We start from the raw sequence: 27,774 nt of genomic DNA, 5'->3' as shown, positions 1-27,774 counted from the left end.
TAGCTGACCCTCCATGCTATGAAAAACACAGTAAGCTTAGTTCAGGCACTGTGAGCCTTCTCATTACCTCAGTGTAATAAAACGTACTGCATTCTCTCGAGATATAGCTGTTACAGACTCATCCGTGGCGGGCAGAAATGGGCATGTGGATGACGTTCAGGCACCTCCAGAGAACACATTGGCATAGTGATAGCACTGCTCAGATAACAGCTGTGGCCAATGTCACTGCGTTGGACAGAAGGCAGTCCTGCCCCTGATGGAGAAGACAGACACTCAGCTGAGCCTACGGGAGGGCTGCTGCAGCTGCTCCGGCATCCAATCACATCTCATGAGGGGTGGGTGGAATGTTGGGAGGAAACACAGCCGATGTGCCTCAGGGAGAAAGGGGTCATCACTGTGGGTCTGCCTTAGTAAATGAGCAGACCATTTGAAGGGCAGCTTTGCCTGGTAGTACGGCAGAGGGGTTGGACCCTATCTTGGGGAGAGATTAGAGTACCTTCTGCCTGTCTCGAGTAATAAGCAGACCTTGTACTGTAGTCTGACACTTAGGGAAGAGCCGGCTGCTGTGGGTGGATTTCTGTGTGTGCGGAAAAAGATTCAGCATAATGAAAGCCTGTTTGTACCTGCAAGCATTCGAGAGAATTCAAACCACACTCTGAAATTCATGTGCCTCAGGCCCGGTTTCTTCTCGGACTGTCTGGGAAACCGTGCTGCCGATCTGTTCTTTAAGAACAGCATGTAAATGAATTAATCTTCCTTGTTACCTGCGTACCACTCCTGCTTCAAGGGTCTCCGTGTTCTTCCCACTCACCCCAAAACTTACCTCACGGCAACTCACTCAAAACCCTTACACTTGCTATCCAAAGGACGTCTTGTCACTGAAAAGGTTTACAGTTGTAAACAAACCCAGTTCCGCAAAATTGTCAGAGGCTGTGCAGTTTTACAAGAAAGGCCCTGTCACAGTTACTTTTCTCTTGAAGTGGAGAAGGCACCCATCTCAGTCTCCTGGTAGTGAGTGGCTCTAAAGTGAAAATACTTATCTCTTGAACCAGGCGTCTGGGCAGGACCTGCTGACCGGTGGTGGTGGTGATGGTGGTGGTGGGGAATCAGTGGGAAAATACAGTGGAAGGGGTTTGTGCAATGGAACGTCTCCTGACTTCTCCAATGGAATTTCTTGCTGTTTGTCCCCTAACCAAAAGTCCTCTTTCTTAGGGTTGGGAGAGTGCTACAGATTCAATACAAGAAGGGGAAACAAGGGGCAAAAATTGCCGTCCTACTCTGCAAGTACAAGCTGCCAACGGAAGTGGGACGAGAACGTAATTTTACACGATTCCCCCCTCAATTCAAAAGCACCCAATCGGATAGGCCGTTTTGTTTCCAAGGCTCTCCCAACCCTCAGAGAAGAGTGCAAGAAGTTCTCAAAGGGGGTGCATCATATGCATACGGATTTTTGAGTCTTCCCTCACATTAACTTGCGCTTTTTCAGGCCTGTGCCTTTGTCTTGAATGTGTGAATCTGTTCCTGTTCACCCAAAGAGTTGAGGATCTCTGCAGTAACCAACCAAGTTTGAAATAGTAGCATTCATGATAGTTCCTAAAGAGCAAAAAGATAAATTACAGTCAAAAGCAACAGGCAACATCAGAACATCTTTGAACACACCATTAAACATAAAATAATTGCCTTCTTTTAGGTTTAATTTCAGTAGCTTGAAAGACCTCCCGATCTCACCAGGATTTTAAGGACCCATTTTTCTAAGCACTATCGCTCCCTGCATCATTTTTATTGCTTATTAGTGTCAGCACAGCAGTGACCTTTCGGGCTGAGTTGGCATCTAGGCAGAAGGCGGGAGCTGCGGTAAACTTATGTCCCAAAAGAGGGGAAAGAATAGCGATATAGTGAAGGGGAAAATAACAGACAAGGGAAGTAAAACTGCAGAAGTTTCAAACGTTTTGATTCCACCAGCAACCAATCAATCTGTTAGCATGACCTGCTGGCTGAATTCACCTGCATGCAGATGACACCTACATTTCAGGATGCCCAGTCCAAAAGAAAAAGAAAAAAAAAAAGCTCTGCTTTGTAATTTGTTTGATCTAAGCTTTGATTTTCCTTTTAAGACCATGAACAGATGTCTCCTTTCGGTAGCATGGCAGCAGGGAGCTTCTCCAACTTAAACGTGATCAAAAGAAAATGCACGTCTTCCTTCAAGTGATGTTTTGGGTTCTCAAGACCCCAAACCCAAGCAGGATGGGGCATACAGCTCTGCCTGAAGCTACCACCATTGTGGTTCCTGCTGCTGCAGCCAAGATGGGAGTTACTGTTAGAGCAAAAGAGGGTGATCGGGGCTGGGGTTATGTTTCCCAAAAACCTCCTGCTCACTCCATCTCCTCTTGCCTTGTTCTTCAGTATCTCCTTCTTAGGAAGACCCACTGATGGCAATTAAAAAAAATATATGTCTGAGCATCACTTATAGAGCCACTGCACAAGCGGCACAATTCCCAACAACTTTCACTCCCCCCCCCTTGAGCTTCAGCTCCTTCTCTCTTTCATTCCTGCTTTTCTTTCTCCTACCTCTCTTGGCTCCCTGTTATTCCCAGCTTCCAAAGCATGTTTCTCTTCCACTTCTCAAACCAGGCTGCATTTCTTCTTAAATGCCGTGGAGTTTCTCTGGAGGCTTCTCCTTCATGTCTTGAACCAGTCCTCCACTTCCTGTGCTCGTCTCTACTTTATGTTCCTGCTTCTTGGTGTTCGCTCTGTAAACTTCCACCTCCCTAACTCTGGGTTTCTTGGGATTCCAGTTATAACCCACATTTCCTTCATCATGGAATCCAAGGAGGCTTCCATAGCAGGGCTCCCAGACACAGGCCTATGTAGCTTGAGCAAAATTGCTGTATCACATGCCCTGAAACCACTCTTCCCAGTGCATCTTTATTTGCTGCATAAGGTTTAGTCCCAGATAAATGGGACAGTTTTCCTTTTCCTCATAGAAACTGGATTACAAAAGTGTTCTTCCCTCCCTTGGGCGCTTGATTTTAGCTCAGCCAGTGCCCAAGGCTCTACAGCTGGGAGCCCAGTGAAGTATAGAATAACAACAGGGGAGGAAGGGAATCCTTGATAATCTTGCTTTCTAAATGTGGCATCCCAGGGACTTGGAGACGGAACGCTGTTTCCGGAGGAGAAGTCAAAGGGCCGTTCTTTAAAGGAACCACGCCAAAATGATCAGGAAAAAGGAGTCCTTCTAGACTCCTAGATATATGCGCACACACAAACCTGTAGAAATAAGAAGCAGCAACACTGCAAAAGGCATACCCGGGAACACTAAACTGCAAAACAGACAAATGTTCAGCCATGTCCTTTCAACTACAGCTCAATGAAAGGTTTTGCATGAAATCCAAATGGGAGAGTAGAAAAAAGCACTGTGAATTTTTCTTTCTTTCTTTCTTTCTTTCTTTCTTTCTTTCTTTCTTTCTTTCTTTCTTTCTTTCTTTCTTTCTTTCTTTCTTTCTTTCTTTCTTTCTTTCTACCATCCTCCCTGCAAGCAGGCTCAGGGTGGTTTACAATAATAAAAATATTTTTTGTGGGTGAGATCCATGAGCTGCAGTCTTGCATGCTGTATTGCTTCCATAAGTAATAACTGGAGCGGGGGGCTGGGGGGGGGAGTGAACTCCAGTAGGTGAACCGTTCCTCTGTATTTCCATATTAACCTCTCTTTTCCCTTTCTTATTTCTTCAGGATCCTGAACACAATAGTTTTTGAACTTCCTGAAATTACTGGCAGCTTTCCTGCCTTGTCAGTCTTTCTCATTTTACTTGTGATCCTTCAAGTTCTGCACTGTTTTTGGTCTTACCTAATAGTAAAAGCAGCTTATAAAGCTATTTCTAAAGGCAAGGTAAGACAACACTATCCAGTTTTGCAATTTTTTTTATGGCTTCTGGTTTGCAAATTAAATGTTCTTTTTGTTTGTTAAACGATTTAGTTTGTAATATATGAGCTGATTTCAAGAGACGTGTTGTTGTGAACTGGAATGAGCTCCCATTAAGCACGGCATGTCCTGAAATGATACGTTTCATGCTGACCACCTGAGGATGAAACTGCTTATGACTTTCCGTTATTAGATCAGCTGGTGTGTAATTCGGCTTCAGAAAACTGCTCCTAAGCAGGGTGGGAGGAGCAGCACGTAGAGAAAAAAGGCTGACATAATATTGGTACCTCCCCCTCCATCATCATAGATTATGAAAGCTCTAGCAATGGCTATTTGCAACTGGGGGAAAGGATATAGGTAGGAAAAGAGATAAACTCTTCTCCAACCCACAGCCCAAATCCTGGCTGGGTCTCCCTTTGGCAGCTTTTTGTAACTAAAAGAAGTCCCAGATATCATCTGTGTGGTGAACTCCCCCTCACTGGCAGTCTTCAAGCAAAGGTTGGATACACACTTTTTCTGGATGCTTTAGGATGCTTTGGTCTGATCCTGCGTTGAGCAGGGGGTTGGACTAGATGGCCTGTATGGCCCCTTCCAACTCTATGATTCAAGGATTCTAGGATTCTATCATGTTTTGTCTTTGTTTGGCCCTGATACCTTTCTTGAATTGAACATAAACTGGATTCCTTGCAGGTTCAATTTATATTTGCATTAGAATATCTCTTGGGCCTTTTTTCTCTATCAAGAGGGGCTTAGTTTAAGGGCCACCAGTGGGGGCTTATAGTCACAAGCCTAGGTGTCACCAGTTGCAGCTCCCTAACAGGAAGGCCAGCACCATTTGCATATGTATTTATTTTATTTATTATATATTTATATACTGCCCTCCCCTGAGGCTCAGGGCTGTTTCCATGGAACTGGTATAAAAACAGTACACATAACATGATAAATTGAACAGTAGTGAAAGAGTCATACCAGGAGAACAGTAACATAATGGAACAACATTGTGAGACCATTCCATTTTAACTGTAACATACTGACGACCCTGTAGGATGGACATGTCGGTGGTAGTTCTCATGGGAGAGGGGGCTCCAGGGCCCGTGGGAAGTGATTGAATTCAGGTTGACCTATATGCACATTCATGGATTATATATTGAAACACACAACATGTTTTAGCAACATACCTTAAAAATCCTATGTGTCCTCCAGCTCTGAGGATTTCCAGAATACAAAACCGCAACTCACTTTTGACGAAGGGAATTAAGATAAGAGGTTCTCAAATCAGGGCTGAGTGGGTTTCATGCAGGTCAGATCTCCAGCCGCTCTTGAACAGCCGCCTGACACTTGCCCACGTGGTGTCTTCAGCAATAGCCGCTCATTTGTCACCAAACAATATGCAATATTTCTTAACCTTCTTGGTTGTTTCCTTTGTGCTGCCTTTGAAGGCTGGGAAGTGGAACCCTTTGCATGTAAGTTTCTCCAGGGAGCTGTAAATTTCCCTCTGTAACTTGCTCTTCGATAACTTTCTCTCCTTTTCCTCCAACGGTTTGCTTTTTTCTCCATCCACTTTCGTTTTGCTTAATATTGCAAGCTCTTTGGTGTGGAAAAGGCCAATCAGTTAATTCCATATCTTACACTTCTGGGTAGAATTCCTAGTTGTCAGAGGTAAACAAATACCGACATTGATTTTTGTTAATACCTGTTGTGGGAGGAACTCTTTGAAAATGGGTAAGATCAAAATCAAGCGCTTTCTTACTTTAAGCGTTCAGGTGTCCCCAACTTTAAAATGAAAAATCCTATCCCTCATTCCCATCCCTGCAATTCCAGGTGAAGGAAAGAACCGACATCGCTTGCAAATCTGTGTGAAGATATTTTGGAATCCAGAGTTATTTAACCCTAGTTTGAAGAATCTTTGACACGCTGGGTTACCAGACTGGTTGAACGTGGTCTGGAAACAACCAGCTCCCACAGAAATACTGAGACAGATTTTATTAAAAGTATTAAAAGAGTTTTTTTTTTAAAAATTACAGCCCAGTTTTACGCACGCCTGGGTCTAGCAAACAGAGTTCAAAAGGCCCCAAGTAGCTCTCTTACGAAGCTTATATAAGACTTCCTATCTGGCTCCCTAACAGCCAATCACTACATAGATTTCACAGCATTCCCTTATTTGGGAGACCTGAGTGCAATTAAAGCGATGGTGGCAGAAGCTGATTGGTCAGTACTTGCCGCACTATTGGGCATGTGCAAAGCTTGCATGAGTATGTGATTGCTCTGCTAGGGCTTAATGGCCTTGCTGCTGATGTGATTAGGCCTCACCCAGAGTTCCCCATTACACCCCTTTGGCAACAAGCAGTTCATACAAATGTTTTCCTTGAGTGAGAATCACATTCATTGATATAAGATTCAATGATGGAAGAGTTTGGTTAATAGTTTTCACTCTGTGTGTTGAACTAACAATCTTATATAGAGGTTGAAGAGACCTTGCATGGGGAACCTCATTCCCCCCATCTCCATATTCCTTCCACCCATGCTCAGCATGGCCCCCATTGCTTTACTCCTTTTACTGCTTCCTTCCCTCCCTCTCATTTACCCGTTACACATCCCCATCTGCCATTTTCCTTCCTGTTCTTCCTTCTTTCCACCTTGTAGCTTTTCTGCTTTCTTGAGGCCAGCCAGTACCCCTCCTACTCATCTCACCTTCCTTTTTGTCTCAATTGATTGCCCCCTCTTTATTTAGTGTTGTTGTTATGTGCGAAGTCGTGTCCGACCCATCGCGACCCCATGGACAATGATCCTCCAGGCCTTCCTGTCCTATACTTTATTTAGTATTAATTATATATTTGTAGGCCACTACTCTCGGTCTGCCATCTCCTGGTGGCTGACATCAATAAAATCATATAAAGATTATAATCTACAACTCTCCCGGAGCCGCTCTCCCCCCCCCCCCCCAATCAAACCCACCAAAACCAGTCAAATCCCAATTCCCCGGGGGAGCAGAAGAGGGGCAAGATCTTGTATCAGCCTGGCCTCAGCCAAAGGTCTGGCCGAAGAGCTCCATCTTGTAGGCCCTGTGGAACTGAGTTAACTCCAGCAGGGCTCTCAGCTCTTCTGGGAGCTCATTCCACCAGGCGGGGCCTGAGCCCAGCAAACGTCTTGTAGACCAGGGATCACCAATCGATTTGCACCTGCAGAGTGAACAGCCCCAATGTTCATTCCCCCACTCACCTCCAGCGCCGAAATGACGCTGTAGCAGTGCATAGTTACCCAAGCAATCCAAAATGACTGCCAAGATCCTCTATGGAAATTCTGTGAGAACATTTTAAAACATGTTATTTCCCATTTCCCCTACAATTTAAGATTTCACACTGGGAATTCCCCCCCCCCCCCCAAGTTTGTAAAAAAGCTCCTTCCTCTGTGCATGGCCTTAATCTGCAGATTTCAATGTAATTTTGTTCTCTAGGTAAACATACCTAGATAATCTTTGAGAATATCTTTCACTGACTACCCCTGAAAAAATTTGCTGCCTTTTTCCTTTGACGATGTAGTAAAAGCATGCTCCAGAATAATGCTCTACAGAGATTTTGTATCCCCCCTCTCCCCCGGTTACCCTATTCCCTTATTTGTTTCTTTGTCATTTCTTTTAAAAAAGAATTCATTTAGATGCCAACGCATATTGAGATTGATTTTTAAAGGGAAAGAGAGTGATAACTGCTCTGAATTTTGAAAGCCTAAATAAACTGCTTAAATGAAGTAATGAATGAAACCTTAAACAGCCTCGAAATAGTCATCCAGCTAGATTCTAAAGGCCCTTTAGAGCTAGAATTTGTTGTCCCTTGCCAAGTGTCATCACATACTTCAAACTAAGTCACCTGTCATTTTACTCACCCCTCAGTATAGTCCCCAGTGCTAATCAATCAGCCTTGTTTGAAGTTCCTCCTTTTTCAATTCAGAATCCCTCCTTTGTGAACTTGCTGCCAGCTGCTGTGCCAAATGCAAGTTATGGGCATGACTCATGCAGTCCATCTCTGGGGTTTTCTGGGTATTATCAATGCTGTCTTTCTTTCTTTCTTTCTTTCTTTCTTTCTTTCTTTCTTTCTTTCTTTCTTTCTTTCTTTCTTTCTCACCATTTCTACCTACCAGAAAGCTTCCAATTAGAATTACTGTCTGCTGATCTCAGTCTATTTTTTTTTTGCCTCATTTATTTACTACCATTTATCTTCATTGGGGACTCGGACCCAAAGTGACTTACACTGTTCTCTTTTCTTCTATTTTATCCTTACCACTAACCTGTGAGGTGGGTTTGGCTGTGGTCATGTCCACACAAGTTATTTGCCCTGAGTTCAGGTCTGTTATGGCTGGCTTTCCCCCTGTGTCCCCAGGTACATTCATGTTGATCCTGAGATTTCCTCAGCTTTTCCTCGATCTTTGTGAAATCTACTGTTCTGCAAAGTTTTGAGAAAGATCACAGTCTGGCCTGGATGGCTAGTGTGGGAGTGGGGTAGGAAGGTTCAGATTATTTTCCCGTTCTCATAGCAGCCATTTTCTCTAATCCTGTTTCTGCACCAGCCATTTCTTCCATCCGCCACCAGGTGGCTTTTTAAAATCTGCTGTTGAATACTGTCATATTGATATAACAACATTATAATAATGTGCATACCTGGTTCTCTGAATTCCAAGCATTCAATTGAAGTTTTTAAAAGTAAACCTTTAGACTTTTTCATTGCAGAGATTTATGGGGAAGGCTTTTGTTTTACTTTAATGTGGAAGTGGTTGGGATTAAAAATGGCTTGCTATTGATATCAGGAGAAGTAAGGCCAAGAAGCTACAGAAGGAAGAGCAAAAAGGTACCAACAGCAAATCAGGGATGGAATAATCTATATAAGGGAACATGAGAGACGGGATGTAGCTGGGCGCAAATTAAGTGTGACAGCTGACCACATTTTTATTGAAGTGTCAGCCCTGTTCTGTGATAAAGTTGCAGATTAAATTTAACATCACACAAGTCATGTGGATGAGGAGAATTAGCTCATTACCTCTTTCCTGGTTGACTAGGACTGTACTTGGTTACCTAATCTCCCTTCCTGCCCCAAATCGAGCCCTAACATTGCCATGAGTTGGCCTCAAGGAATTGAAAGGGGGCAAGAGTCTAGTTCCCTCATGTGTCCTTGAATGCCATAATGCTGCCTTCTCATCTGCAACACCCACCATACGACCACATCTACACCTTACAAACAAGCAAACAGACATATAGAAATAGTTTACCTCTCAGTCCAGGGCCGTGGAATGTAAAGACTCTAAAACAGACTTTTTCAACCACGTTTTTATGAAACCCTGGGGTTTCTTTACAGGCCTGGTAGAGTTTTTCTGAATGGATGGGATGTAATTTTTTAATATATATTTTTAAAAATGTGTTAAACATTTATCGGGTGATATGACGATATATGGTCATGACAAGCCCCCCAAAATGGGCAACGGTGGGCCCGGAGGGGGTGGCTGGGGAGGGGCCCCAGGTGGGCGGGAAAACAGCTATGTTTCCCAACCATATTCCTCACAATCGCACCACTTCTGGGGTTTCTCGAAGCCTGAAGGATGTTTCAGAGGCTTCTCCACATTAAAAAAGTTGAGAAAGGCCGCTCTATGGTGCTTAGCTTCAGCGACATAGATTAAGCTAGGAGGATCCATCTTGTTTCTCTCGCGCAGCAGCTTCCAGCTTCTTTCCCCCCTTCTTCTTCCCTGTTCTACAGGCGAGAGACGACCGCAGCGACGTTGAGTCAAGCTCAGATGAAGAAACCTCACCGCCTCATTCAAAGATCTCCCATAGCTCCGCCACGACCAACGGGACCAGCGGGGCAAACGGGACAAACGGCTACCTCACCGATGGCAGTTCGGTGGAGGAACACTAATTTCCCCGGATTAAGCACTGATATCACGAACAAAATGAACTGTTTGCCACAGGAAGTAATTAAGTTATGAATGCCGGGTCGCTCTCCCGCTCACCTCTCCCCCCCCCCTTTTCCTTATTCTTTCTCTTGACATCAGAAAAAAAACAAACACTTAATATATTTAAATTATTCTGATAGTGCACTATGTATTTCCTGTTTGTGAATGACAGCGCCACACCATTCTCTGTATGTAGGCATGCTGTATTTGTATATAATGACCAGATGGGAGCAGTATTTTCTTCTGTAGCCACTGCCTATTATTTTTTTATAGCTAAATAGATATTTTATTTGGGGAGGAGGGGTGTGATTTGCAGGTGAAAGGGAAACTTCCCGCATAATTTTCTTTCGATCTTCATCTGAGCTGGAGATTGCCTGGCCTTCTTCCCACGATTGGGTCAGTCTGGCGCAGCGCTCAAGGCATCTGCTTGAATTAAGTTCCTCCTTCAGTCGTCCGACTTCTTTGCTATTTTTTTGTGCCGAAGGATGCTGGATTTTGAGATTGCCAGTACAATCGTAGCGGGTGTTCGTCATCCCTTGTCCACAGTCTTAAGGTTTTCAAAATGATGTGTTCATGTTTCAGTAGCCTCTAGCAGGGGTGGAGGTCAGTTTAATGATTCGGACTCGACTGTAGTTACTTTAGGAGGGGATTTTCGCATTATCTTCCATTTCAAAGCTGGTGGTGAATTAGAACAGAACAGACTTCACTGTTCATCCAAAAGCGCAAAGCTGCATTGACACCAAGTTATGATGACCTCCTTGCAGAAGAGGCCCATCTGGCAAAAATTTAATCTCTCAAAAGTTTTGTTGTGTAGCTTTCACACTGAGGTGCTTTTTCAGGGGCATGGTGAGCATTTGCAAAGGCCTAAAGCCTTGACCCCCTCTCCCCAAAATTACACTTGATACTTGTGGAATTAGCAGGAGGGTAAAGGAAACAGCAAAAAAGAAAGTAGTAATAATTGTTTGTTAGAAATAACATGGATCGGAGGCCCCGGAGTATTAGAACTTAGAATCTGTTGAGACCAAGTGTTAAAGAGAAATCAGAATGTGTTGATTTTTGCCAAGGGCACAGGTGTGGGTACCGCTGGCTCTGGACTGGACCAGTTCAAAAGGGGGGGGGGGGGCTGTGGCATGCAACAGGATGCTTTCCTGTACAAAAAACATCCCCTGTACGAAAAATACAAGCACGTTCAGAGCAGGATTCCAGGCTGGAACCATTCTGAACCTTGCTCTCGACTGGCTTGTTTTTTTATATGCAGGAGCCGGCAGTCACCCAACCCATCTCCCCTGCTGTGGGTGGAACAATTAGGCCTTACGCTACCAACCCTAGAGTTCGTTTGACTGCATGCGTGCAGATGCTCTTCCAGTGGATCAGGAGCACAATCCCCCCCCCCCACAAGCGCTTCTTCAAAGCAGCCCTCCTTTTCTGACGTGCCCTTGGCAGGTTGTGTGCCTGGCGCACATCCAAGAGGCTCTGATTGGGAGTGTGGAGAACATTGCTTTGGTCCTTCAAGGCCACTCAGATTCCGTTGTGGAGCTCCAGTGGCTAACAGGGGTCCTCACGCCAGTCCACACAACTCAGAGGAGCGGCCTCCCCTGCCCTGGTCTCTTTGTGTTCTCCCCCCCACCCCCATTCTTTGTGTGGGGAGAGGCACCTGCCTTAACCAGCAGCACTTGTCACATTTCCAGATTTAGTGCCCAACCCAGGAGCAGAAGAGACTGTTTGCTGGATGTGCCCTGATAGAAATTCGTATATTTCCCATCCTCAATTATTAGAAAGGTAATGCTGGAGGTGATGTCCCCCCTTCCTTTAGCAGAAGAGCAATGGTGTATCTGTAAGTCTTAGTAATGTTCCCAAAAGAAATTGGGAGGAGTTACTTACTGAAAAACTGTTTGTCCTTCTGTTTATTTTAATTGCTCTTTGTTTGAAGCTTCCTTATTCTCCAAAGAGATCCTTAAAGCAGATGGCATTTTTCTACCTAGCCAAGTGAGTGGCGACCAGTCACAGGTTTTCTGTGCAGGTTTTCTCTGCGTAGTTTTGTTCCCTATCAGTGCTATGCGCAGGAGAAATGTGGGTACTTATGAATTTCCAGCAGTGTAGATGAGAATACCCTGGAAGCAGGAAACTCCCCACTGAATCCTAAGACTATTTGCTAGACACTGTTTCGAACCAGGCCTTCTGTTTCCTACGACACACCTGTGCACTTGAACGTTTTGTGTAAGCCATGCAGTATTTTACATAGCTTTGTTTTGTACTTGAGAGACCAGGGAATGGCTATCGTACTTCAGAGAGAAAAGACAGTATCTTTGAGCTCCCATTCCTTAATCACTTCTTATTGAAATGGCTTTTTTGTAATTCCTGAAACCACCCCAAAGCTGAAAGCTTCCCCCCCCCGGCCCCCTACCCCATTGAATTGGGTTGTCCTGAATTGGCGTTATGAATGCTTGAACACTGGACCAGCTTTGTAACCCTTTCAAAACATTAATTTTGAGAGCCGGGTTTTGAAGATGGGTCCCATGCGTGATTTCTGCAAATGGGGGAGGATGCGATTTTCACTGATTGCCCTCCATTCTGTTGCAGATTTTGCATTCTTGTGCTATTCCCGGCCCACTACCCCCCTCCCTCCCCACAGCATTTTACGGGGTCATTTTGGGCTGCAAGGGGAGGAAGAGAAAGTTTGTTCTTCTGTCAGCAGAAATGTTCTGATATTGAACCACTCTTCCAAAGTTTGTTCAACAAATCCTCCCCGGAAGAGCCAGTTACGTTACAGCATGTTAAACAAAAACTGTGGTGGTGTTCTCTCTGTAGAAAAAACAGGGTGGAGAAGGCAAATGAAGGGTTTGCCCATTAACTGTCCTGAATGATGGGTCAGACATAAGCAGTACTAATAACATTTGTATGTTAGCTATGGGTTAGTTGCCACTAGAGTTTCTGCCCCCACACCGTAATTCAAGAGTTCTCACAAGTTGACTTTTGTCTCTTATTTAGCTCCCCCCCCCCCCCCCCCAAGACTAAAGTCCAGACCAGATAGGATCCTGGCACTTCTGTGAAAAATCGGGTTTTGTTTGTTTGTTTTTTGCTTTACAAAGCAGATGCGAGGAGGCAAAATCATCAAATCGATCACAAACGGGGAGTGAAACCCACACCCCACCCTGTGCAGTTTTCCTCACCTGAATCACTCCCAAAGATCTGCGATTTTCCCAACCAGGCAAACATGAAGTTAATTCAACAAATCCTCCGGTTATATGTAAATTTCAGGTCGGGGAAAAGTTGCGTGCGGGGGGATGTGAAATTCCCCCTGGCACCAGGGTCCCAATCTGAACTGGACCCCTGCACACTGTGTGAAGAAAGAAGTGTGCAGGCTACATTCGGCGTCAAGTTGGGTTTGGCCCTAACTCAGTAGAGCTAAGGTATATTCCTATATGCAGTATTAAAAAACGCAGTCTGCGTGGGCGTGAACAAGAGGCATGATCTCATGGACACTCATAGGAGCAGCATTGGTACTTGCAATTCATTCTTCTTCTCTTTTTTGTGCTAATGATGAATACTGATTTGGGATGGGGGGGGCTCTCTGGATTAAGAGAGAGTGAATCTTTCCAATGCTTAACAATATTACTTAGGAGGGAAGTCTTGGACAGATAGCTGGTCTTTTCTGAACTCACAGCCATTATTTTGAGCAAGGGTGGAGGTCAGGACTGAGAGCCGCTAGCCCTTAAAAGTTCTTTTGGTTACAGTCATTTTTGAGATGAGAGGGTTTGATAGAAGGGAAGCACCTGAGCTTTGCTTCTGACCACTTTTAAAAAGTAATTGGACTATAGAAGCTGTAGTGCAGGGGTAGTCAACCTGTGGTCCTCCAGATGTCCATGGACTACAATTCCCATGAGCCTCTGCCAGCAAACGCTGGCAAGGGCTCATGAGGATTGTAGTCCGTGGACATCTGGAGGACCATAGGTTGACTACCCCTGCTGTAGTGGATGGATAGCAGGGTTATTACAATTTAATATACATTAGATACACTCTACCGTTTAATGCCATGGGATATCCCAGTGTGCAGCCAGATTGCCTTTGCAGAGATAGAATCCCCGTTGAAGGTGGACTGGATTGTACGGGAAACCGCCTTGGGGACGTGTACATGCGAAGCACACACTTCCCACTACTGTGCGTGCAAGGAGTTTATGAGTCTAGGCCAAATATGTTCAATCTTAATGTATTCGGGGGGGGGGGGATAATTCCACTTTCTGAATTTCTATTCTGAATCTTTAAAAAAAAAATCTATGGACTGCCCTTGGTAGTGAACATTCTTAGAACCCTTTTAGCACTAGAATTGAGAGGTGCCGTGACTCGGATATATAGATTAGAAAAAGTGAAGGGAAAAACATACGTAGAGCGTCGTAGAGATTAGAGCGTCCTGTTAGCCGGCCCAGGGGATAGTGATGTGAAGACCCATTGTTGTTTGCATTTACTCTGTTAATTACTGACACGTAGGTTGCCGAAAGAAGAAAATGTGTTTTGTAAAAACAGAAAAACAGTTGGACTAGCGTCTGGTGAATAGGTTTCTTAAGCATATATCCAGGGTGAGGGTTGAAGTGTTGGGGATTAATTCATAGCCTCTATCCAGGCTGTCAAATGCCAGATCTGAAATGCCAAAAACAAATTAGATGTATCCTTGTTGCCATCTTCTGCTTTGTTCGTTTTGTGTCTTTGTGGAGGAGCTTTGTGGTGCGGTTTCCTTTCGTGTAGTCTCAAGGCAGAGGGCCAGTTGACACGGGCAGGATGTTACAAAAGCCTTGGGCATAACTTCCCTACCATATGGGGAATCTTAAATATGAATGTGGCCTCATATACATAAATAGCCATACGAATAGGCACATCTGACAATATCTTTTTTTAACATACTTTTTTCCCAATACACATGCTAGCGGAGTCTGATTCCGACAGTGGCCAACCTATGGCTCCAGATGTCCATGGACTCCAATTCCTACAAGCCCCCTGCCAGCACGGGCTCATGGGAATTGTAGTCCATGGACATCTGGAGAGGCACAGTTTGGCCACCCCTGAGATAGGGCCTCGTGCTCCCCTAGACTCTGATTTCACATTCAGGGTTCCACATGTAGCAGCTGGGAAAGTGGCCTATGCCCATAACTCACTCCCACACCTTGCCATGTGCACAATATTTATGTCAGTACTAGCCCACAGCCTATATGCATGTGGGGAAATCGCTGAATATTCTTCATGAAAGAGTTCAGGCTACACAGTGCAGAGTTTGCTGTTCTAGGGAGCATTTATATGCCCTTCACCCCCTGTTGTAATGCAGTGAATCTGGTTCCTGCCTTACATTGAATGGTGTTGGGAAGCTACTGACCTGATCTTCAAGAAATGAATGAATCTGTAAGCCTCGAGGTCTTGGGGTCCAGTTGCAGGGAAAGGAAAGTAAGAACCAGCCTCACCAGCGTGAAACTATGGGGTGATCATGGAGGTCCTTCACGATGTCTTTATGAATGTCCCCCTTCCTTCCAAGTAACTTTACTATCTGAGCTGAGCATGCTGTAACAAGCAAGAAAATAGTTCACATCCGTGTGTATGTGTGCGCGCGTGCTGTATTTTGCAATAAACTATGGGAAGATTGTTGTGTAACCAAACGCCACATGGTTTTGAATGTCCTACATTGCACATAGAAAGGTGTAGGTTACACAGCATTCTGGCCTTTCAGGTTGGTCGTCTTTTCTGCCACTTACCTTGATTGGCAGAGCATGGCGTAGGGTTCTGAATACAGGGCTATTACTGTCCATATTTTGCATCTCGAAAAATATCCACACCATGACTTGGGTTTTCTGTACATTTCCCATGTGAGAGCAAGCTGAAGTTTATTTATTGCCCCAGTTGCTTAAGATTCTGTATTTGTTTTGATTTACCGCAAGATGATAATTTTGCATCGTTGTGATTACCCCATAGCCCATGCCCGTGCGAAGAAATTACCACAGTTCTGTATGCCAATGTGTAAATGGCCAAAAACTATTCCAAATCGCAGAGTGTTCTTCAAAACAGACCTGCCTTGGAATCATACACGTCAAAATGGATCTTATTAAACCAGTGTTTTTTTGTTTTTTTGTTTGTTTGTTTGTTTTAATACAGTTTGTTTTAAGTTCTTTTGGGATGCTGGGGGGGGAAAACATGCATTTTAAACTTCTCTTTTTCAGATAGTTTTGAGTTTGGAAGACATCTGCACCTAGCACATTTTTACTTTACCTAAGGAGTTCTGATTTGTGATCACAGTGAAACAGCACCTTACACATTTCTACACTTAGGACATCTCTTCTGCTTGTTTCAATGGAGGGGAAAGGTGTGTGCATTTAATAGTATTTATTTGAAACTTGACTTCAGCCTCGTGCTTCAGCGGTAAGACATGTTGACCCAAACTCTTTGGTAATGATACCCATCTCTGAACAAAAAGGATGATAGCATACAGATCTGTACTGGAACTGTTTTGTCCCTGCATGCAAATTTCTAAATAACTGAGACAGTAAACATCAGTCTGTGTTCTGTCGGTAGTTATCTTCCGCACATGGGGCAGGAGACATAGGGGCAATTTCTTCCCGCCTGTGTTTTCAAGACAATCCAGTGTTTGAGCAACTCTTGCTATGACAATAACATACTGGTATTCCACTGCTGGAAATGCCGTGATGTGTTAGCCTTAGATTTTGCTTCTGGTTTCTTTTTTTGGGGTTGTTTTTGGTTTTTTGGGGGGGCGGGCGGGTTGGTTTTTGTTTTTTTAATATATAGGAATTACAATTCTTCCTGGAACATTTGGGATTAATCAATATTGTGAACTTTTAATTTAGGAAAACTTTCATAATAAACGCTAAGTATTAGGAATGGCCTTTTTGCCTGAGTTCTTTTGCGTTTACATGACGACGAAGGGGTTTCTAAGATTTACTCACATCGTTGGATCATTCCTATGAAACGAGATGGATAACATATAAGGTAGTGGGGGTCGCTGCACGTCCATAATTGCTGTGCCGATATCCTTCATCCTTCCTTATTTTCGTCTCTAGGGGAAATAGCAGCACGTTGGCAGAAGCAGGCCTTAGGGCCTACATCAGGGGTAGTCAAACTGCGGCCCTCCAGATGTCCATGGACCACAATTCCCAGAAGCCCCTGCCAGCGAATGCTGGCAGGGGCTCCTGGGAATTGTGGTCCATGGACATCTGGAGGGCCGCAGTTTGACTACCCCTGGCCTACATCATTCCATCCTGGCACATGTCCATTGGCTCCCAATTTGTTTCCAGGGCCAATTCAAGCCTTATGCAACCAGAGGCCAGCATACTTAAAGGACTGGCTGCACCTCTACAAAACTGCTCAACCGTTCCTGTCATCTTCTGAGGTGCTGCTGCTTCAGTTGCCCCTGCCTTCTGTGATTAGGCAGGCCAGCAACCTGAGAAAGGGCCTTTTTCAGAAATATTTGTCCCCTTCTATCACTGTCTTCCACCAGCTCAATAAAATCAGAGTCCAGTAGCACCTTTAAGACCAACAAAGATTTATTCAAGGCATGAGCTTTCGAGTGCAAGCTAGTCTGACGAAGAGTGCTTGCACTCGAAAGCTCACGCCTTGAATAAATCCTTGTTGGTCCTAAAGATGCTACTGGACTCTGATTTTGTTGTGCTACTTCAGACCCATTTGATTCCACCTGCTCATAGGACTTTGTTTTGTCTCGTCTGGCATTCCCTCAATCTTCCTTCCCGCCCTACGTTTTTAATTGCGGTCTGGTTTTATATATCCCTGCCTTAGGTCTCATTTCTAATTTGTTTTTTTGATGTGGTTTTATACAACTCTGGTTTTAGTAGTCAGCCATCTTGGTGGCCCTGATTGGGCTGAAAGGCAGGATATAAAACTTATAAAATAAATAGCCCCACACACTCCCTCTGGTTTGGAGGCCAGGAGGTAGTGTTGAACTCTTTTCCCATTTGGTTTGGTTGACTCAACACAACCATCCCTTCCTTGAGCTGGTGCTAAAGGAGAAAAAGCAAGGTAATTTCTTCATCCCCTGAGCCATGTATGTTAACCCACCCCACACAACCGAGAGAGAGAGAGAGAGGTGTTAGTAGGTTGGGACAGGCATGCAAAAAACCACCAGGGAGAGCACACTAGAACCTGGCACGCCATTAATCAAGCAGCGGTGGGTGGTGGACGTGGGTCCTGGTGTGCAGGAACCCGGGTGCCTCCTAAGTCACGGCACTTGAGCTGGCGGGGAAAGAGGAGATTCTCCAGTACCACCATGTGAGCCGCTTGGATGGGGAGCTGCCTGCTCTCTTCTCTTCTCCTTTATGGAGCGGGAGACCACGCCGTGGAGGGAGCCACTGCAGACCCTGGAGCCAACCCATGAGGCAGCAGTGGAGGAACTTCCTGGAGAAGATGCCAGATGGACAGATTCAGCATGTGAACAGCACGACAACAGAAAATTAGCTGGCGTTCCTCTGCTCTTCCTTGTTCCCTTATGTCGATATGAATGAGAAGACAGAGCGAGAGAACGTCGGCTGGGCAATGAGCTCAGCTGCCGCATTTCTACCAGGCCAGAAAGTACTCTTTTTTTCCTGTGAACTGGGGTAGGTCCAGAGTCCAGCTGAGGAGCAGGCAGGCGAAGAGCCCCTTCGACCACAAGGAGGAAGTTGTACTCAGTGGTTCTCTTTGCTGGTGAGGTAGGAAAAGGTGGATGAGGCGAGCTGGCACAGCACTTGCCACTCTGTGGACCCACGCATCCAGAAGGTTCCTCCGAAACATTGGGACACCAACTGCAAGAAGTGGGTCGGGATATTGTGCCAGATGAGAACAGAAGAAGAAGAAGAGTTGGTTTTATGCCTCGCTTTTCTCTACCCGAAGGGGTCTCAAAGCGGATTACAGTTGCCTTCCCTTCCTCTCCCCACGACAGATATCCTGTGAGGGAGGTGAGTCTGAGAAAGTTCTGACAGGACTGCTCCATGAGAACAGCACTATCAGGGCTGTGACAAGCCCAAGGCCACCCAGCTGGCTGCATGTGGAGGAGCAGGGAATCAAACCTGGCTCGCCAGATTAGAAGCTGCCGCTCTTAACCACTACACCAAGATGACTCCCACCACCTGTGGTGCCTAAGAGCTGTTTTATTGAATACTACATATGTTTTATACTTTATTGATTATAATTTTATGTTGTTATCTGCCCTGAGCATTTAGGAAGGGTGGACTATAAATATAAATATTTATAATGAAAAATTGGAACTTTCTATTAAAAAGTAATGTATGTTTCAGTCTCTTAATTCCTCATATATGAGTACTGGCACTGTGGACGGGATTGCTGTCTTTAAGTATATGAAAGGTTGTCACTTGGAGGAGGGCAGGGAGCAGTTCCTGTTGGCAATAGAGGATGGGACTCTCAGGAATGGGTTTAAACAACGTGTAGAATGGTACCAGCTGCATATCGGGCTGGGGGTGGAATTTCATAGTCAAAGTAGTTCAGCAGTGGAATTGGGTGCCTAAGGAGGTGGTGAGCTCCCCCACACTGGCGGTCTTCAAGCAGCAGCTGGACAGATAGCTTATCAAGGATGCTTTAGGGCAGTGGTTCTCAAACTTTTTTGAGCTGCCACCCGCTTGTTTCCCAGGCCACTTTGTAAAAGCCACTTTGAGTCCTCATTGGGGGAGAAAGACAGACGGGGAAAGAGAGAGAAGCAAGCAATGGAAAATCCCACGGCCAAGAGCAAACAGGAAAAGGCATTTCCAACCTGCCAGAGATGGAGACTTTGGGGGAAGGGTTGCCAACCCTGAGCTAGGAAATTCCTGGAGATCTGGGGTGCAGCCTGAGAAGGACAAAATCTGAGGAGAGGGAGGTGCGTCCAGCCCACCTTCTGAAGCTGTTATTTTCTTCAGGAAGCTAAGCAGGGTTGGCCTGGTCAACACTGGGATGGGAGACCACCAAGGAAGTACAGGGTTGCTACTACCCAGAGGCAGCCAATGACAAGCCACCTTGAAATGTTTCTTGCTAGGAAAACAGCTGCCGCAGGAAGAGGCAGTCTACCCCCCCTCCCCACACATACACACTATCCCAAAATTCCTCTCCATCCTCCTGGATCCTTCCACATACACCCAGGGGGGCATACAACCCTCTTTGGGAACCCCTACCTTACGCTGATCCTACATTGAGCAGGGGAGTTGCTAGATGGCATGTATGGCGCCTTCCAACTCTATGATTCTATGGAAAATCGCCCTGAGATTATATTTCAAAGAACACCCTGGATCAAGTCTCTCCTTGAGTAAAACAAGTGAGCTCCTTGGCCTGAGCCTTCATCAACATGTCCAGAGTTGTGTGTCAGCCATCTGTTTACTTGAAACATCCTTGAATGGAAAATGCCTCAAGGCCCTCACAGGTGCCTTCCAGATTATTCTTCCTGCTGCACTGACACGAAGCCCACATGACTGAGGGATCCACACTGTCTTGTACGAATGTAAAGTAACCAGACAGATTGACTTAGCAAGGTGCCAGAGACAGGACTTGCTGAAGGTTGGTACCATATATTCTTAATGGCTGTGATTCTCTGTTTCATGTCACCTGCTACCTGATCTTTCGGGAAGATGCCAGGAGTTGAACCAGGTGCCTTCTGCATGCATGTCATAGCTCCTCCCCAAGATGATCTTTGGGGGTTCAACAACGAATAACAATTAAACATATCCCCTGCTTTCCACCCTAATAGGGACCCAAATTAGCTGCTCTCCCCACTTTTTTCTCACCCACACAAAAGTACCCTGAGATACGTTAGGCAGAGAAAGAGTGTCTAACCCAAGATCACCTAGTAGGGATGCCAGTTCCCAGGTGGGAAAGCTGAAAAGCTGAAGCAGCTAACAGAAAAGGCTACCTGTAGATCCAAAAAATAAGGTGCCCTTTTATTCAGGTTTTGAATGTAAAACATATACCAGGCTTTCTCAGCTAGGGTTTCATGAAACCCTGGGGTTTCTTGATGGCCCTGGGAAGGTTTCCTGAATGGATGGGATTTAATTAATTTTTTTAAAAATATTTAAATTTGTTAAACATTTATCAGGTGATATGACCATATATGGGTGGAAAAGGCAGGGGACCCAGGTGGGTGTGTACATAGCTATGGTTCCCAGCCATATTAATCTGGATTGCCCCACTTCTGGTGTTTCTTAATTGTAAAGAAATACGGGATGTACAAAAGTACTAGATATGCCAAAACGGGAATTGGCTATGACCATTTTTTCAAATTAAATTTTATCTAGTAGCATTACTAATAATAGAACATGGGCAATCAAAACTATGTTCATAAATTATATATATAATAAAAGTATAAATACCAAATGTACATATTTTAAGGATTTTCAAAACTTGTCCTCACAGGAAAATATTTTCCAAGCTATAAGAAATCATGAGCATAATTACTATATAGTCAAAAAAGTCATCATTGCTAATATACAGAACCTTAAAATAAGTAATAAATCCACATGCATACTTACAGTCCTCAGGAATAATGCGAAATGTCATCTAGAGCAGTGGTCCCCAACCTTTTAATCACCGGGGACCACTCAACGCCTTTTACTGAGGCCCGGGGGGGGATAGTTTACTCCTCTACTCTCAACCACTGCCCTAGCGCTCTCTGATTGCTTGGTAATGTTTAAACATCCCTTCAAAATAAGATACAGACACGCCACAACAATGAAGTGTGTTGTAAGGGGCTGGGGGGGATAAAGTAAAGGGCCAGGGGGGAGAAGGCGTCCTTCGGGGCCCACCTCCAATTAGTCGAAGGTCCACATGTGGTCCGCAGCCCATAGGTTGGGGATCACTAATCTAGAGGACAGAATATTTAGTAAAAGAACCTCTATAATTATTGTCATCCAACAATGAACCCAAAGTCTTAGTGTTAAATACACCTCTAGCAAAATTTGCTGTGTCATTCTTAAAGGGATCTAGCAGCAATATATATTTTACAAAAAGCATCAAAGATCAAAAGAGGAATTCAGTCCCCCCAGAATTATAGCTTATCAATGGCTACTTCGGAGTGTGGACTCCATAGCATTATACTCCATTGAGATCCCTTCCTGCCCCAAATCCTGCCCACTCCCAGCTCCACCCCCAAACTCTCCAGGAATTTCCCAGCCCAGAGGTGGCAACCATATCACCATGACCGACTGGGGATTTGACCCTCAGTTTATCTTATCTTAATCTGACATTCTAACCACTCTACCACATTGGTACGTTGCTACTGATGAACAATTTTGTTGGCAATTCTTTGTAGAATGGCAGATGACTCATATCTAACTTGGGACCTTAAGCATGAGACTTGGAGCAGTGGATGGATTATTTATATACTTCATTTATGCCTAGCCCTTCTCCCCAACATTGTCCTCATCTCCTCCCCTGTATATGTTATATGGATGTGCTACCTTAAAACCAACCATAGACCCATGAATTGATGCAGTTGGCAGAAATCTGTTGAAACTGGGTCTCAAATTTAATAATAATAATAATAATAATAATAATAATAATAATAATAATAATAATAATAATAATAATAATAATAAAATTTAATTTTTAGCCCACCCTTCCACATTGTTCAAGGCAGGTAATAACATCCTAATATATAACATCACAAAACATTAAAAACATTAATTCAGCTAATGCCCCCAACTAAATTGCAGATGAGTGGGGGCTGTAGTCAGAAGCTGATTATTCCATCTCTCAACTCCTTCCCAGTGGGGAGGCCAGCATCTTTGGTGGATGTTATTTTGGGCCCCGACTATAAGTCTGGTGGAATAGTTCTGCCTTGCAGGGCTTGTGGAACTGCTTAAGGTCCCACAGAGCCCTTTAGGAGCACATTCCTGCTCACTCTTGGAGGAACAAGCCTTGTGCAAATTATCAGCTTGGCTTTTGCAAAGGGGAATCCTGCCTCAACAACTCACCAACCTTTTGGAATTCTTCAAGAGTGTTAATCTTGTGAGAAAGTGAAATCTTATCAATGTTACATGCTTGGACTCGGAAAAGCTTTTCACAAAGTCACCAAGGGCTCCCAAGTAAACTGTGCAGTGATGAAATAAGATAACCAGTCTTCTCATGGATTACTTGTTAAACACTGAGAGGTAGAGAGTAAGATGCTGCTCACGATGGGACATGTAAGAATATGTCATTTTACAGGACTGAGTGGTAATACTGACATAGCCAAGGTTTACATTAATGCCAGATTATTTAGAAGGACCATGAACCCCTAGAGGTGCACCGGGATCTCTCCCAATTGGATGAATGGTAATAAAATGGAAATCTAGGCTTAGATGCACCTGGACATTTTGACCAATGGAAGGATTTATCTCAGTGGAATACAAATCTCTTGCCTCCCCACTCCGACTATAGTCCAAAATCCATCCACAATTGTTGCTACAAAGGGATAGGATTCCTAGCAACGACATTGCACATACTTTGCATATGGAAATCCTCCAGTCTTCAGAAGCACCCTGGCATAGTGCTCAGGAAACCATGGAGTGCTTTCCATTGAACAAAATACTCAGATTATAAAAACTTTATTTTGCTTATTCATTTTAAACATTTATTAGGCACCTTTCTTCCTTACGGAGCCCGGCAGTTTGCAGTATCGATGAAATACATGAAACAGAATAAATAAAACCCAAATTTTAAAAACACCTTTGAGGGATGCTAGTAATAAAAAAACAGTCCTGAATAAAACTGTCTTCTGCATCCCCCCAAAGTTTGACAGTCAGGGGGCCAGGTTCACCTCCCTGGGGAAGTAGCTCCATAAACATGGGGATGCCACAGAAAAGCCACTCTTTCGTATATCCACCTAAAGAGCTTCTTTGATAGATGAAACAGTATGGAGGGCCTCATCGTGTGATTTTAATTCCTGGGCTGTAGCTGGGCAAAAGCTGCCTTTTTGTTCCTCACTTTGTATTATCAAAAGAAGTCTCAAAGTGCCTATCCTTCCTCTGCCCACAACAGGAACTCTATGAGGTAGGTGAGAACTCTGAGTGGCCCAAGGTCACCCAGCTGGCTGCTTGTGGAGGAATGGGGGAATCAAACCCAGTTCTCCAGATTAGAGGCCATTGCTCTTAACCACTCCACCAAGCTGGCTCTCAAGACTTGCTGCAGGAATGTCTCAGCAAATTTGGAAAGAAGCAAAGCTGGGTGGTTACATGTTCTCAGACAACATGAATTTCTGAAGTTATGCCAGAGAAGACCTGTGGTTCTCCTGAGGCAATATGATGGAGGGCCAGATAGGGATAGCATTTAAGAAAGAAATGAACAGAGCTGGCAGCAGGCATCTCATCAGCTGCCATCGGCTTAAGACCAGAGCGTCACGACCCATGGAGTGCACTCCCAGAAGTTCACCTTCTGCACCAACAATGTCCCAGGCACCAGGTACTTAACAAAGTGATTTTATTAGAAGGCACATACAGAGGAAAGTATCAGTGGGAGTCGATCACATAATGAGGAAATGATGAAGACATCAGACAAAGGGCAACTCGGGCAGATATAGACTCAAACCCACCCACAGCAATGCTCCCAGGAAAGTGTTTCGATCTCAGAGGTGTGGATACTGGTGCCTACATGGCAGGGCAATCAGGCCAGATGGCTCCTCCTCTTCTAGCCGCTACACAGAATATTTAACATTTCAAAGAGGCACAGAGAGATTACAGTTGCATTTCACAGGCTGACCGGGTAAGGCCAGGCATAAACAGGAAAAAGCCTGGAAGGGAGGAGTAGAATGAAGGAACCCAACTCCAGCCTGGGAAAGACAACCCCGGAGTTTGACATGGAACATGACTTCATATTAACAACATGTCTCTCCAAACCAATGTGGAATCCAGAGCCCTAGATCCATCTTGTCTGGATGACGTCTGGTAAGAAACACTTCTGTTCTGTGAGCAGGTGTCATGTACTGCAGCCAAGGGGGCTTGAGACTGGGCCTGCTTTTCCCAGGGGGTGGGGCTCTCCCAGCCTCCCTTCCCCATTCCCTTCTTCCTTCTGCCCTCTGAAATTGCTCCTGTTAACTTTTATGGTTGGCACTGTTTAGTATTGTAAGGAATGTAAATTACTTTGCCTGGCTCTCTACAGCTGGATGCTAAGACATTTGAAGAATGGTTTCACTTTGTAGTTTAGATATAACTGCCTTTCCATGGGAATGCCTTTTAGCACGCAAATGCCATGGAAGGAGGGCTGTACGCTGAGGGTATATCTGTGTCTGGAATACTCTATGAGGCGTCTTCAGTAATGTTCCTCCTCTAGAATCCCAATCAAGCTACTTTTGGACTCCTGTGCATCCCAGGGTCATGACAGCAGGGATTGGTGCAGAAGTTCCTGTCAGGACTAGAGGCTTCTGTTCTTCTACCTGTTTCACAGACATTCTAAGTGATTGAATGAATATTTATTGTTTAATGAAACAAGAAGCTATGGAGTCCAAGAATAGGCTTTGGTCTAGTAATCAGAAGGCAGGGGAAAGCAGAGAAGGACACCACAATGATGTTCCACTTAATTTAGGGAAGCTAGTCCCCAAGTAAGACCTGGGGATCCTCTTGAGTTCTAGATCATCTCCAGGTGACAGAGATCAATTCCCCTGGAGAAAATGGATGCTTTGGAGGGTGGACTCTATGGCATTATACTCTATGGAAGTCCCATGCCACCACAACTCCCACCCACTCCACTCCAACCCCAGAAGTCTCCAGGTATTTCCCAACGCAAAGCTGGCAACTGTGTACACAAATCCATTCCCCTGGAGGAAAATGGATGCTTTGAAGGGTGAATGCCTTAGTATTACGCTCGACTGAGGTCTCCCCACTGCCCCAAATCCTGCCAACTCCTGAGTTGATCCCCAAAGTCTCCAGGCATTTCCCCAACCAAAACCTGGCAACTCTAGTTAATATAACTGGGGATATGGTACACGTATCCAGTTGCTATGCCAATATGTCTTGAGTCTTGAAAACACATATCCAGCTCTATAATGAAGTTTGCACAGCCTTGCTTGGCATGCTCCTTGCTGTCCCAATCCTGGGGATCTTGTTTGCATACCAGGAAACAAACTGGATCAAAGTCGGTTGCAAAATTAGTCCCTGAATCATCGTTCTCGTATGCCTTGTTGATGCTACCTAATTAACTGCCGTGAAATGCTGAACCTGACGGAACTTCCCAGGGGGCAGGTCTAAACCAGAGGTGGAAATTCTCCAGCATCCATGAGCACTTCAGAATGAAGAACCCGCTGGCAGGTTGCACGGTAAGTAACTCTAAGCCGTGGAGGCACCGCTTTGCCGCTTCCCCCTTGCCGGTTTAGCCTAAAGGAAGACAGAGCAGCAACCAAAGGGTATCTCAGGCTATGTTTGCACAAGGGAAGTTGTGTGAGGCAATCGTAGCGACTGGGGGAAACCAGAAGGGCAGGTTGAGGAGGCATAGCTGTCTGTTCCTTTGAATCTTCACAGCCCTTTGTTAACCAGGCACGCTTTGGGGGATTCTGTAGGATCTTTCAGGCAGAGTTTCTCTTGCTTCTGCCGGTAGAGAGAAATTCCTTTGGACTCTCTTTTCTCTGGAGCTCAGTAGGTTATTATTTTAAAACCCACTTGTGTGTGGCAGCACCGTGCTGCATGCTGACGGTTGCTTGTACTCTGAGGCAGGGGTAGTCGACCTGTGGTCCTCCAGATGTCCATGGACTACAATTCCCAGGAGCCCCTGCCAGCGTTTGCTGGCAGGGGCTCGTGGGAATTGTAGTCCATGGACATCTGGAGGACCACAGGTTGACTACCCCTGCTCTGAGGCACTGCTCCTCTGGACTACTGTGCTGGTGTACACCCCGGTTGCTTCCGTGGGGCTTCTCAGCCCAGCACTGTAGATGCTCCACTCACTCCTCTGGAGAACAAATGCCTCCAAAACTGCAGAAGATGCCAAAGGAGCATAAATTAAGAGTGACTCCCCCCCCCCAAATGTATTCTGTTAACTTGGTCAGCAACTAGTGTCTACTCTAAAGAAGAGCTGGAGGATGTTTGTGCCTTCCTCTTCAAGGCAATTTCCCAGTGAGACTGGTTGCTGTACCTCTCCTTTTGTCAGTTCTGAGCCTCCTACTTGAAGGTCAAACTGTACATGTGATACTCAGTCATGTGACTGGGAGCCAGCATAAAGTAGCGGCTAAAGCGCGGCAGCTTCTAATCTGGAGAGCCGGTTTTGATTCCCCGCTCTTCCATATGCAGCCACCTGGGTGACCTTGGGCCAGTCACAGTTCTGTCAGAGCTCTCTCAGCCCCACCTACCTCACTGGGTGTCTGTTGAGTCTGCTGAGTCTTCTTCCAGTAGTAAAAAGCAGAGTGCAAAAAAAAAAAATCACAGCTCTTCTTCCCTATAGACTTTAGTCTTTCTTCCCTATAGACTTTGGTCTATAGCTCTTCTTCCCTATAGACTTTGTTTGGTCTGAATCATCTATAGAAAGCTGCCTGTGTCTCAATCATAAATTCACTCAGATTGGGGGGGTGGGTGGTTCTCCTCTTCTCAAAATTGCCACCCCCAAGCTAAAAACATCAGACGTCTGCATCTTGTCTCCCACTGCCACTTCCCCACCTCCCCACACACACAAATGGAAAAGTAAAAACGCTGCTGGGAAGGGGCAATTTTAATGTGAAGAAGAGTTGGTTCTTATATGCCGCTTTTCTCTCCCTGAAGGAGTCTCAAAGCGGATTAGAGTCGCCTTCCCTTTCCTCTCCCCACAACAGACACCCTGTAATGTAGGTGGGGCTGAGAGAGCCCTGATATTACTGAAAGAGAAGAAGAGTAGGTTCTTAGATGCCACTTTTCTCTACCCAAAGGAGTCTCAAAGTGGCTTACAATCACCTTCCCTTTCCTCTCCCCACAACAGACGCCCTGTGAGGTGGGTGAGGCTGAGAGAACCCTGATATCACTGCTCGG

The 27,774-nt window shown here is 45.1% G+C and overlaps 2 protein-coding genes across 5 annotated transcripts in view; both read left to right on the top strand.

Annotated features, from left to right (window-relative positions):
• CERS6 (ceramide synthase 6) overlaps positions 1-15,957 on the top strand; it is a 160,720-nt gene extending 144,763 nt beyond the window's left edge. The window contains exons 9-11 of one of the 2 annotated variants that reach the window (XM_077319810.1): positions 3,730-3,886; positions 5,359-5,382; positions 9,658-15,957. In XM_077319810.1, the coding sequence (XP_077175925.1) occupies positions 3,730-3,886; positions 5,359-5,382; positions 9,658-9,816 (340 nt within the window). In that variant the 3' untranslated portion in view covers positions 9,817-15,957. The remainder of the gene's footprint in view (positions 1-3,729; positions 3,887-5,358; positions 5,383-9,657) is intronic. The other variant, XM_077319811.1, reaches the window with a different exon arrangement.
• A 9,688-nt stretch (positions 15,958-25,645) lies between these two features.
• NOSTRIN (nitric oxide synthase trafficking) overlaps positions 25,646-27,774 on the top strand; it is a 42,860-nt gene continuing 40,731 nt past the window's right edge. For 2 of the 3 annotated variants that reach the window (XM_077319805.1, XM_077319803.1), the window contains exon 1: positions 25,651-26,102. In XM_077319805.1, the coding sequence (XP_077175920.1) occupies positions 26,076-26,102 (27 nt within the window). In that variant the 5' untranslated portion in view covers positions 25,651-26,075. Of the gene's footprint in view, positions 26,103-27,774 lie in introns of all 3 variants that reach the window. The other variant, XM_077319802.1, reaches the window with a different exon arrangement.

Source organism: Paroedura picta, chromosome 2 (assembly GCF_049243985.1).
Source record: "Paroedura picta isolate Pp20150507F chromosome 2, Ppicta_v3.0, whole genome shotgun sequence".
Classification (NCBI taxonomy): Eukaryota; Metazoa; Chordata; class Lepidosauria; order Squamata; family Gekkonidae; genus Paroedura; species Paroedura picta.
Note: the sequence above shows the minus strand (reverse complement) of the source record. Positions and strands in the feature narration are given on the sequence as shown.